General features: G+C 45.1%; 2 protein-coding genes across 2 annotated transcripts, besides 11 other annotated features; both read right to left on the bottom strand.

Annotated features, from left to right (window-relative positions):
* Positions 1-282: 282 nt before the first annotated feature.
* Positions 283-310: a microsatellite.
* A 1,366-nt stretch (positions 311-1,676) lies between these two features.
* On the bottom strand, positions 1,677-2,505 carry PVX_099000 (hypothetical protein, conserved; the record flags this gene model as incomplete). Its single annotated transcript, XM_001614599.1, has 1 exon — positions 1,677-2,505. Exon 1 carries the CDS (start codon positions 2,364-2,366, stop codon positions 1,677-1,679), a length of 690 nt encoding a protein of 229 aa, XP_001614649.1. The 5' UTR covers positions 2,367-2,505.
* Positions 2,506-4,495: 1,990 nt separating this feature from the next.
* Positions 4,496-7,561, bottom strand: PVX_098995 (hypothetical protein, conserved; the record flags this gene model as incomplete). The annotated part of the gene is made up of 2 exons (XM_001614598.1): positions 4,496-5,064; positions 5,191-7,561. 2 exons carry the CDS (start codon positions 7,559-7,561, stop codon positions 4,496-4,498), a joined length of 2,940 nt encoding a protein of 979 aa, XP_001614648.1.
* Positions 5,118-5,215: a microsatellite.
* Positions 5,664-5,691: a microsatellite.
* Positions 6,131-6,171: a microsatellite.
* Positions 6,906-6,925: a microsatellite.
* A 2,290-nt stretch (positions 7,562-9,851) lies between the features above and the next one.
* Positions 9,852-9,878: a microsatellite.
* Positions 9,879-10,093: 215 nt separating this feature from the next.
* Positions 10,094-10,113: a microsatellite.
* Positions 10,114-10,400: 287 nt separating this feature from the next.
* Positions 10,401-10,420: a microsatellite.
* A 71-nt stretch (positions 10,421-10,491) lies between these two features.
* Positions 10,492-10,512: a microsatellite.
* Positions 10,513-10,855: 343 nt separating this feature from the next.
* Positions 10,856-10,900: a microsatellite.
* A 503-nt stretch (positions 10,901-11,403) lies between these two features.
* Positions 11,404-11,423: a microsatellite.
* Between the last annotated feature and the right edge of the window lie 76 nt (positions 11,424-11,499).

Genomic DNA, 11,499 nt, shown 5'->3' with positions numbered 1-11,499 from the left:
GATTTGCAGGGCACTTTTCAGGTCTCTGACTACGTAAGGGTATCCTAGGCCTCTTTGTGCGAAGGATTCCGCGGGCCGCCCCTCTCCCGTCGGCTTGTCACCCTGCCGGGTTACCTCACCGCTCAAAGCGGAAGCACGTCCAGCTCGCCTACCCCTCCTGCGCCTACCCCTCCTGCGCCTACCCCTCCTGCGCCTACCCCTCCTGCGCCTACCCCAGTTTAGGCCCATCGACGCATCCTCGCCGATTTTCACTTGGCTCGCTCCGATCGGTCTCCTCTGCCCCCTCTCCGCAACCTGCTCCTTCTTCCACTCCCCCTCAGCAGAATTCACATCAAATATTCTCAAGCCTTCCCTTTTCTCATTCCTCCACATTGGCACGTAGAGCCACAAAATTGTGAGAAACAGCCTCACCCAGTGTGTAGTCATTTTGTTCTCTACTCCCAAGTGTGCTCAGAGGGGTTGTGGGGGCAGGACGCGCGTGCTCATTTGAAAGTTGCCTTTTTTTTTTTACGGCTACGTTTGCCTACGCGGGATGGGTAGGTGCGTCTACTTTAGCTATCTCAGCGCAGATTCGCCGCTTTGTCTACACGCGCGGGTGGCTTCTTTTCGGATTTCCTCTACCCGTCACGATTCCTTGTGGCATAGGAGTCACACACACATCTACGCGGAGGGAAAAAAAAAAAAAAAAAAAGTACAAGGTGTACCGATGGGTTAAGCAGATGGGAAAGATTTGTGCAAATCGCGCCACTTCGTCTTTAAAAAATAGCAAAATAGCAAAGCAGTAAAGAAGCAAACAGCAAAGCAGCAAATAGCAAAACGGCAAAGCGGGACAAGCGCAGGCCTACTGTTCAAAAAGTTTATATACACATTTTAAGACTAAAAAATTGGACATGAGTTTTTATCTGCTACGTTGACATGAATAAGTGGAGAAACATGTTTTTACTTTTTTTTTTTTGCCTCTCCTTTAGCTTAGCAGGCTTACCCCAAATGGTACACAAAAGTGTAAGTGCAATATGTGCCACGGTGGGGGAGGTATGGCTTGTGGTGGTGCTCCAGGTTGGGCCTTTTTTTTTTTTTTAATCATGTAGGTTGCATGCAACAGGATAGCTTAACAACTCATTTTGTATCTTACTTTTTTCTTTTTTTTTTACACATTTTTAAAAAGGCAAAACCCGAATTAGCTACACAACTCGGTTATACACACCATATGCATGCACATGTGACGTATGTGTACATTCGCGAAGCAGGTGCCCCTCTCTTGTGTTTACTTTCGGAGGGTGGGGCGGCGAGTCGGCTGCAGACCATGTTGTAGGACGCAAATAAAATTTTTAAATAAACGTTAAGTGCTCAAAAAAATAAACAACTGAACAAATAAATAAAAATAAAAAAAAAACTACATTTTACATATAAATAAAATCGAGCCAAATTTTTATTGCCGTTTTTTTTTCTTTCGAACCGCGTTCCTCCAAATGGATAACTTCTTCACCACAAATGACACCTTCCATGTTACGTTCGAATTTTGCAAAAAGGGGGGTACGTGAAAAATGCACGTATTTGGGGCTGGGTCTCAAAAATGGGTCAACCGGTGGGAAAATTAGCCCAAAAGTACAACACATTTGCGCCTTCACTTCGAAGCAAAATTGATGCCACCCCACACATACACCGAATGGGATCTCCTAATTAATGTAGTCCTCACCGGGGCATTCGTTTAAGATCACATTTTGTCTTACGTTCTGGTTTGCGTTTTGGCTTATGTTTTGGGTCGCACTTCGAGCTGTACTCGGGGCACCATTGGGGGCCCCATCTTCAGGGTGATTTTCCCCCTCGGCGTTGTCCCCCTGTTCATCCCCCTCCTCCTTGCACACACTTAACAAATTGTTAACAAACTTGGCCGAGAGGGAAGAGTAGCTTTGCGGTTTCTGCAAAACGAGTTCACTGTTATTCTTCGTAATGACAATATTTTTGCTACATATGTGAAAAATCTTCTGAATGTTCTGATTTTGCTTATCCAGAGAGGTCATTATATCCTCCACATAAGCATACGCCTTGTTCTCCTCATATATAACGTTGTTAAAAAGATCTATGTACTTTTGTATTTCCTTTATGTACTCTTTGATATAGGTTAGGGTTTCTATCAGGACTGCATTTGGCTTTGCTGACCTCAGGTGTACAATATCTTTAATTTTTTGCAGTCGGTCATTTATGTTGTTACACAATTCATCGCACTTCGCGGAGCAGTTTACGCCAACGCCGTTGATAAAACTTCCATGCGGCTTTTTCCCATAGCCGTCGTCACTCCCCAGGGGTTCATGACACAACGTTTTAATGTTTTCATTGATCAGTTTGTGGCATATTTTGTCCGTCATGGTACTCCTTTCCCGTTTGGTACAGACGCGGGGATAACGTAGCAGTCCTGTGATAAAGTACAACTGGTGGGGGGACAAGCGATACACGCGTAAATTCTCCTCGTGTGAAAAACGATTAACGCTTCGATCTTGTGTACGCAAAGGTTGTCTGGTTAAGGAATATCCTCTTAAAGTTGCTACAAAAGAGGGGGCGCGGTTACTCGATGAGCAAAATTATAAAGGGAAATACTTTTACACCTTCATCAGATGGTAAATAATTTTTTTTTTTTTTTTTGCCTATTCGTTTGCACACAATGGGGAAAATACGTGTATTTTTTTTTTTTTTTTTGAACTGTTCATACGAAATTGCAATTCGTGCATTTATGTTAATGATCGCTAGTGGGCTTTCCTGGTTCGTGTTAAGGCCGACCTTTAGAGCTCCTTTGTGCTAATTGTTGGGTTATGTTTTGTGCCGCATTGCGCTAAACTGCGCTGCTGCGTTGCGCTATTTGCACAATTCTGTGTTTTTATTTTTTCCGTTTGCCCACTTTAGCGCAGAACTGTGACCAACAATTAGCTAGCTAAAATGAAAGCTTATAAAAAAAAAAAAAAAAAAAAAAAAAACTATTCACCGTGCAGGCAAAAGTCACAATTCACTTGTGTGCAAAATTGGGGGAAATTTCTCCAGCCCAGTAAAAAGCTTACACTTTTTCTGCTTAACGTGTGGAATAAAGCCCCCCTCCTGCCCTATATGTATGATGCCCCCACGCAGGTGTTCATTTTTTCTTCACCTTCTAAGCAGGCTGAAAGAGGTAGAAAAGGGTAGGAAAAGTCGTCATGCCTTCTATCACATGAGCGTGTAAAAGATGAAATGGACGGAAATCGCTGCATGTGGCGGTGAAAAGAACGTGTCACTACCCTTTTTGTGGCATTTAAAACTTCGCCATTTTAAACCAGAATGCTAGGGAGACCAAACGAAGGCGTTCCTTCACTACAATTTTGCCACATGGTTAAATGATCATTTGTTCGGAGTGAACCGCAGCCTCGGCGTGATGGAGGAAAAAGGGGCTGCGCTTTGGAGAAAGCAAAAAATGTGTGCGTCACTCCACTTAGCGCTTTGCACAATGTTGCCTTGTTGAAAAACCACATGCGCGAAAGAAAACCGAATGCCCTTTAATTGTACGCCATTATGTGAAAAGAGTGAGGAGGGGTGCACGTTTCCCAAGGGACAAAAAGAATGAACCACCAACTGTGGAGTCGCACATATGGGTAAAGTAAAAAGCTGCCCTTACATAACGGTAATTATGGCGTACAAAATTGAACCTATTTTTGTGCCAGCTGTGCGCTGTGTATCCCTTTGTAAAATGGATGCGATTCACAAAACTGGAGTTTGTACAAAGTCGCGCCTTTTTACTTGTCCCACCGCTTCATTCCTCGATGTTCCCAATTATTTTCCCCGTGTTCTTCCCGAAGAGATCATCCCCACGCTGCACATACCACTCGGCATAGCCCCCCGAATTGTGTGTAAAAATAAAAATTTACTCAAAATTGGTAAGTCCTTTTTAAGGGAAAAAAAATTAAATACGATTAAAAAGTGAAAACACATGTGGCGAAAACGGAATCAGCACGTGTGTTTGTCTTATCGGTTTTGTGAAGAGGGCGCAAATAAATCATGTTAATTACTAAAAAAAATAAAATGAAATAGCAAAAGGGGCAGCAATGAAATGGGAATAATCAAATGGCGTTAAGCTGATGGCAACGAAGTCGCGGTATGGCAACGCTGTGGGGGAAGGGAGCCGTAAATGGGTCAACCCTCCCAAAATTCGCTTACGTAAAAAAAAAAAAAAAAATTTTACTGGGCAAATATGCATACATGGTGTGAAAACAGTACCTCCACTTGTGGACTCCCTATGAGGCGCACTGAAGCATGTGAACAAGGTAGCCGTTTTAATGCGCGCATAACAGCACAATTCGGAAGGGAAAAATGACGCGCGTGCTGGGAGAGGGAAAGAGTGGCGGTATATGCACAGAGAGGGGAGAAGTTAACAAATTGAGTGCATGAGTGGGTTAGGCGACACGCTATCAAATCATGTGCGTGCCGCCTGTGTATCTCTTAACTGGCCGCTCAACCCGTCGCTCCCCCCTGGTGTCTAGAGCGGGTCGCTGTTCTCCGGCTCGTGGTAGCTCTCGAGACTTATCGAATCAATGAACTTGGCCTGGTGCTTGCTCTTGGTGTACTTCTTAATTTGGTCATCGAGCCAGAGGTAAAATTCCTGGTTGGTGGTTAGCCGGTCGGAATAAATGGCGTCGTAATTTTTGCACGCCTTGATGATATTCTCGTACATATTTTTTACAATTTTTTTAATAAAATAAGTGACCATTTTGATGGGCGTGTACTTAAACTCATTTTCGAAATGAACGAATAGCTCGAGGACGGTGGCGTTTCCATTATTCAGTGGGTATATTAAGAAGCACAGATTGGCTGCCCTTTGTCTGTCTATTTTGGGTGTGGGTTCTGGCAGCTGGCAGTCAAAAAAGGTGACTTCTGTTTTTACCTTTCTGAATTTCAATGGGGTTTCCTTTACCTTTAGTATTTCCTCATTCTTGTTTATGTTCATTTGCTCGCACATGTTTTGGTAGAACTGGATGTCTTTCTTCTGCTCCGGGGGGCACTTGCAGCAGAGGATTATGCAGCCCAGCTCTTCCAGCGAGTTGGCGCCTGCGGGGGGGGAAGCAAAACAGGTGAAGCAAAATAGGTGAAGGTGTTTAAATGGAGGCGGAGAGGTGTAGAAGCAAAGGAGTAGAGCCGTAAACGCATCAAGCCGCGTATCCCTTGTGCACTCACCCAGGCAGTACATGAGGGACTCCTTCTTCCCTATGATGGGGTACTCGTAGAGCTGCGCAATGAGGGCGCTGGATTTCGACAGGCTTTTGATTTTCTCGGAGGATGTCAGGAAGGGCACCCAGTGAGTGCTTAGCTCCGTTTCGCTGATAATGGACAAAATCTTGCTGACCTCGTAGGGAAGCTTCGCCCGTATATGCACAGAAACATTATTTTCGCTATCAACTCGGTGCCACAAATCCAAATATTTATCATTTTCTTTAACCCATCCTTCTTTGTTTTGTTTCATTTTTCTAAAGTTTTTAAATCGTCTTGAATATTTTTGAATAATTTTCACCATATGGCGATTACTTCCTTTTGTATTCATGTTAGTTTCTTCTTTTGAATTTTTCTTCGTGACGGAGACTTTGTTGCTGCTGAAGATGCTGGAGCCGTTGCACTGGTGATGATACATTTTGTCCACAATGACTTGACTCTCTCGTTTTGCTTGTTCCTCTTCGTCGGCCGGGTTGCTGCCGCTGGGGTGGTCGCCCGCGGGGCGCTCGTTTGGGTCTGCTGGCTCTTCGCCTCGGTCGGCAGGTGGGGCGGCACGTGGGGCAGCACGGCGGTCCGCCTGTTGGTCCGCCTGTTGTTCCGCCTGTTGATCCTCATTTGGACCCTCGCCGATTTGTGCACTTTTCACTTCGCTATTATGCTCACTTCTTACTTCGCCGTCCAGGCTGAGCCCCATGGCGGACGAGCCGCAGGGGAGCCCCTCGTCGAAGTTGACGGCGGAGTGGCCGACGGAGTGGCCGGCGGAGTGGCCAGCGGAGTGAAGCGCAGAGGATTTCCTGTGCAAATTCGCGTCCTCGCCCAGGGTGCGCGAAGTGTTGTTGTCCAAGCTGTTGCTCATCGTGTCAGAGGATACGCTGTTGTTCTTGTCTACCGAAAAGTAGTATGAATAATCCTGCAGCATATTTGACATCTCGTGCAAGCGGAAAAAATTTAAAAAATAAAAAATTATGTGGACTTTTAAATTGTTCACATTATAACTGCTATTCTTATCCGTACAGTTCTCCTCATAATAATTTGTTAACATTTGAACCGCTTCTTCATCGTTCATTTTTTTGAAATAGCTAATATAAAATTCTACGTATTTCTTCACGTGCAGGATTAACTTTTGCGCTCTGAAAATTTTCTCGTCCGAAATATACTCGTCAATTTTTTGCGAGAAATTTCGCACTTGTATGAAGATGACATTTCTGTCAATTTTGCCTCCACTGTTGAGGGGGTCTAAACTGACGAGAGGATTGATCCCCTCAGCAGGGTCCCCCAAATTATTTTTTTCACTTGTGTGTTTGGAAAAGAAGGATGACGAAGCATTCAGGTTGTTTGCACTCCCATAATGTGACTCTTCTTTACCATCGCTCATGATTCGTATATTTATTTTTTGTTTTTCTCCTTGTTCATCCTCCTCATTGGCGTTGTGCAGGCGGGGGGGGTGGTCTCCTCCGTCTGGGAATTCCCCCCCCAAGGGGTCATTCTCACTGTTGCGGCTGCCAACGTTGTGAATGATCGACATGTTCGTATTTGCGCTCCTCTGGTTAGCATCGCCCCCTTGAAGAGCGTCTTCCCCTCCCTGCGTAGGGCCACATCGCTCATCCGCACATTCACCCTCACCCTCACCCTCACCACGCTGATGGGGGGCCCTCCAACAGAAGATACCCCCCGCTTTGGTGGCGTCCGCCGAATGAACAGTCGAATGATCCTCCTCATGTGCACTGCAAAAAAAGTTATTCTTACGACAGAAAAAGTTAGAAGTTGTGAAAATCTCATTTGGGGGCACCGTCAATTCGGAGTGTGCGTTTTCCTCATTTATGTAATCCTTTTTTTGCATGCAATTGAGATATTGGCAAAGTGTAATCCATACGTCATGCATGTCGCAGTGCTGTGTGTTGTCTCCTTCTTCCATCGTGTTATCATCGTACGTGGACATGGTGGTGTCTTGATTTTCGTCAGGTGCCACCCCCTTGTAGTTTTTGCTTTCCGCGTGGGCCATCATATTCTGGTCGTCGCAGCTGCGTCCGAACTCCCCAGGGGTGAAGCCTGCATCGTGTGTGTGCTCGTTGTGCTGGCGGTGACCCCTCAGGTGGTGGTAGCGATTATAGGCGTGGATGTCGTTGCGGTTGTAGGTGCGGCAACCGGGGTTGTCTCCAGTGGGGCCATTTTCCTTGTCGCTATTTTTTCTACTCTTCTTATTGCATACATTTCTCCCCCTCGCTACATCCCCTTTCGGAGCGTGCGCCCGTTTGTTCCCCCTCCTCTCGCGCTTTTTTTTTTTTTTTTTCTTAAAATGTGCGCCTGGGTTTTGGCTAACTTCGTTTTGGACCTCCATTTTGGAAAACTTCCCTCTTTCAGGCGGCTGCTTGAGAGGAGTTCCCCCTTCGCATGTATCTTTGGTTTTGTTTTTTCTTACGTATTTAATTAGTTAATTAGTTAATTAGTTAATTAATTATTTATTTATTTAGTTATTTATTTATTTGCTTGTTTGTTTGTTTTTTTTTTTTTTTTTTCCCTGGCCCTGCGCGCTCCCTTCCTGCAAGTTCTACTACTGGGATGTTGCCGGCAATGGAAAAGGCGTCGCATGCACCGCGCGGGTAGATAACATTCGAGAGTGTAAAAAGGTTCTTCCTTCTGTGATGATATAATATTTCTTTTTCTTCCTTTTGTGCAGGTACTGTTTCTTACTCTACCATTTGCGAGGGTAATATTTCTCCTTCCACTTTTGTTCGCGGCTATGTTTCTTTTCCTTGCCGTTGCGCATCTCCCGCTCGCACGAATCAGTTCGATCTAGGTTGAAACTTTCGAACTGCTAGTTTGGGTTGTACTTGGAAATATTTTAATTTGTTCTATCCTTTCTTTTTTTTTTCTTTTTTTTTTCTTCTTTTTTATTTTTCTCTTCCCTCAGTGGTTACAAAAAAAAAAAAAAAAATAATAATTCGCTTTTTTTTTTTTTTTTCTTTCTTTTTCGTGCCTTTTCTTTCTTGTTCGTGCTTTTTCTTGCGTTTTCTTTTTTTTTTTTTTTTTCACCGTGGTGTTTACCGTTGCACTTAACTGGGCGACCACCCGCGCGTGCTACCTGGTTCCACTCGAACTGGTGATTAGGGGCTTCAACTCTGTTCTCTACCCGAGGTGGGCACCACCCCTTCGCGCCCTGTCGCTCTTTCCTCCAACGATGTTGCGTTTGCCGCTCCCCTTTATTCTGCGGGTCTCGCCACTGCCACTTTATGTCAGCGTGTGTTGCGCGCAGTTCTGCTCGGCTTTGTTGGTTCTTCTGAGTTTTGCTTAGTTTTGCTGGGCTTTACTCGGTTTTATTTCGCTTTTTCAGCTTCACTCGGTTATATTTCGTTTTATTTCGTTCTATTTTGTTCTGTTTCGTTCTACTTCGTTTTATGCCTCTTGCCGTTTCACCGCTCCGCTTCTTCCTTCCGTTCTTCCTTTTTTTTTTTTTTTTTTTTTGCTTCCCCTATACCGCACAACTGATCTTTCCCCTCTGGCGATTCCTCACACCCCGCATGATGACCGCACGTGCTGTGCACATGCACCTCAACTGTTAACCAAGACTGTGAAGAAATATCTATTTGCAAAGTGGTCCCTTTTTTTTCTTTTTTTTTTTTCTGCTTTTTGCGTAACTTCGTAGAATAAATTTGGTAATTTTGCCAAGTTGCTAAAATTGCTGAAATTACTGAAAATGCTTTTTTTTTTTTTTTTTTTTTAAGAGGGGGAGGAACCAAACGGTTTAGTGGCGTTTCCTATTCTGCACTTCCTCCTTTGCGCCCTGATGCGCGGTTGTGCTATGAGGTCGTTTCACACTGGTGTACTACCTTTCTTTTTTTTTTTTCCTCCCATCTATTTTACCCCCTTCGTCGCTACGCGTTGGCAACTGCAGAACGGTGTAATTCCTTTCACTTTTTTAAAACACTTCTTTGCATGAGGGGGAAAAGAAGGCGCGGTTTTCTACCCCTCCGTTTTGCCACCCGCATAGCACCCCCTCCCCCTTACATGTGCAGTGGTGGCACGGGACAAGCTACTGTCGCGTTGGGTCAGTTCAGCCAGCTTTGTCACTTTGGCAAGCTTCCTCAGTTCGGTTTTGCCTCACCTTGTGTTGCTCCGCTTTACCTTTTATCATATGGCCCCCGCGGCGCCAGAACCAAAATGGGGACCCCCCTCACTTGCCAGTTTGAAGCTTTGCTGGCAGCAGGGAAGTTAACAGCTTTGGGGTGTTTGCCCCAAGTGGTAAATCTAAATATGTGTTTATGTGTATGTGTGTTGGGAGGGGCAATACAGAATGGAAGAGTCCCTGATTAGGTGGTTGGTCTGCTTATCTTTTCAGCCGGTTTGGGTAAGGAAGGCCCACTCGTAGCAATTTCGAAGGGGCTGTCAATTTGGGATTCAATAAAGTACCAACCCGGGAGGGAAATACCTTTTCCGTGTAGGCATGAAACTTGTTCAGTTGCCCCCAAAATGGGGAATCTAATTGTGGGTGGTGGGACGAGGAGGAAGTTCTCGCTAGCCTGGTACGTGGTTGCACAGGAAGGGAAGACGCCTTTGTCCTGCTGCTCACGATGGGGCCACTACCACAGGCGCGTCCGCATCTCTCCGCATCCTACCGCATCTCGTATTTTTCTTTCTTCTTCTTTTGCCAAGGAGAACAAGCTTTTCAATCGTCGCGGGGTGAGAAAAACAAAATGGACGAAGGTACAAATGCGCAAGTGAAAAGACGGAACAAAAGGTAGGAAGCCCCCAGTTTGGGAGAAAAGACGCAAGAGGGAAGATAATTTTGGGAAATTTTTACCCATTCGCGCATTTCCTCAGAATTAAGGAAAAAAAAAAAAAAAGAACGAAAGAAAGAAAAAGGATCAGTAGGGGGAAAAAAAATAACGACGTCGTTTTGTCACGCTGGTGAATTATGCGGATGTGCGTAAGCATAGACATGTGTGTATACCTCCCAGGTGAGGTCTCACGCGCAGGAGATACCCACCCCGGTGCACGCGCATGATTCTCCGTTTAGACAGTTTCCCCCTTGGCGCAAGCACCGTATGGTGGGAGTCTCCCAAAAAAAAAAAAAAAAAAAAAAACAAACAAACAAACAAACAAACAAACAAACAAAGAAGGAGAGAGAGAAAAAGGACTGTGCACCCGCATCACAAACACGGAGAAAAAAAAAAACGAAAAATGCCTACTTCCCCGCAGAGGAAATAAAACAAAGCATGAATGGGTGCATATGTACAATGTAGTATAGTAGGGTCATTTAAAAAAAAAAAAAAAAAAAAGGATATCACATAAATCCGCAGGTTCGTATTAAACCATTTCGTTCATTTTTTTGTCCCAAAAAATGTGGAAAATGTTCCCTCCACTTGAAAAAAAGCTCTGTGTTATTGCCTACATGCCATCCTTATGCGTCTACCCTTGTGTGTGCCTATTATAGGGGGAGTACCCCTTCATTTGTGTCTTTACGCAGCAGGGTTTCCCCCTTGGGGAAGCAATAACAGCGAGGTTCCTCGCCTGAACGTTTGTTCATTTATGCCTACATAATTACTTCCAAGGAGACCCCTTATCGAATCGCGGCATGCCAGTTGAAAAGGATAAGCGGAGAAAAGCTTCCTATCTAGTTCTACATATGGTATAGCAGCCAAACCGACTGGGGGGAGACACCCGGGGGGAGAATTCACCTGCCTGGATATGCCAAGTGACCACTCTGCACAGGGAGCTAACCCCCACTTGGGTTAAACTTCCCACTCTACTCTTGTGCGTTTTTATTTGTTGTTGACGGGAAGGCGCAAATGTCCCACGGTCCCTCAAGTTTGCTAAAGTTGTGGGGGAATTGAAGTAGCGGTGAAGAGGCACATAAGTTGAATGGGGATTTTTCCCACCATTTCTCGACGCGTCAATTGACACGCCGCTGTCCCGGCATGATAACATCTGCATGTGTGTGTGTGGATGGGGGGGCAGCCTCCTACGTGGACAACGAGCACCCCACGCGTATGCGCCTCCCCACCCTCTGCGGTACTTACGTTTTCAAATTGTGTTTTTTTACGAAAAACGCGGGAACGACAAAAATGAGGAAAATGTGCCTGTACAGGGGAAGAAGGAATGAAATATACCAGCGGTGCACTTCTCAAGTAAGGGTAGCTCCCCATTGTGTCAGGTGTGCAAATGCGGAGGAGGTACATGAGCACATATAAGCAGTCACCCCCCACATGCACTCAAAAGGATAACAAATGAGTGGTGCAAATATTTTCACGATGGGAGAAAATACTCTGCATGAGAAAC

This window comes from Plasmodium vivax, chromosome 7, assembly GCF_000002415.2.
Source record: "Plasmodium vivax chromosome 7, whole genome shotgun sequence".
Lineage (NCBI taxonomy): Eukaryota > Apicomplexa > Aconoidasida > Haemosporida > Plasmodiidae > Plasmodium > Plasmodium vivax.
This window is presented reverse-complemented; position numbering and strand designations above follow the sequence as displayed.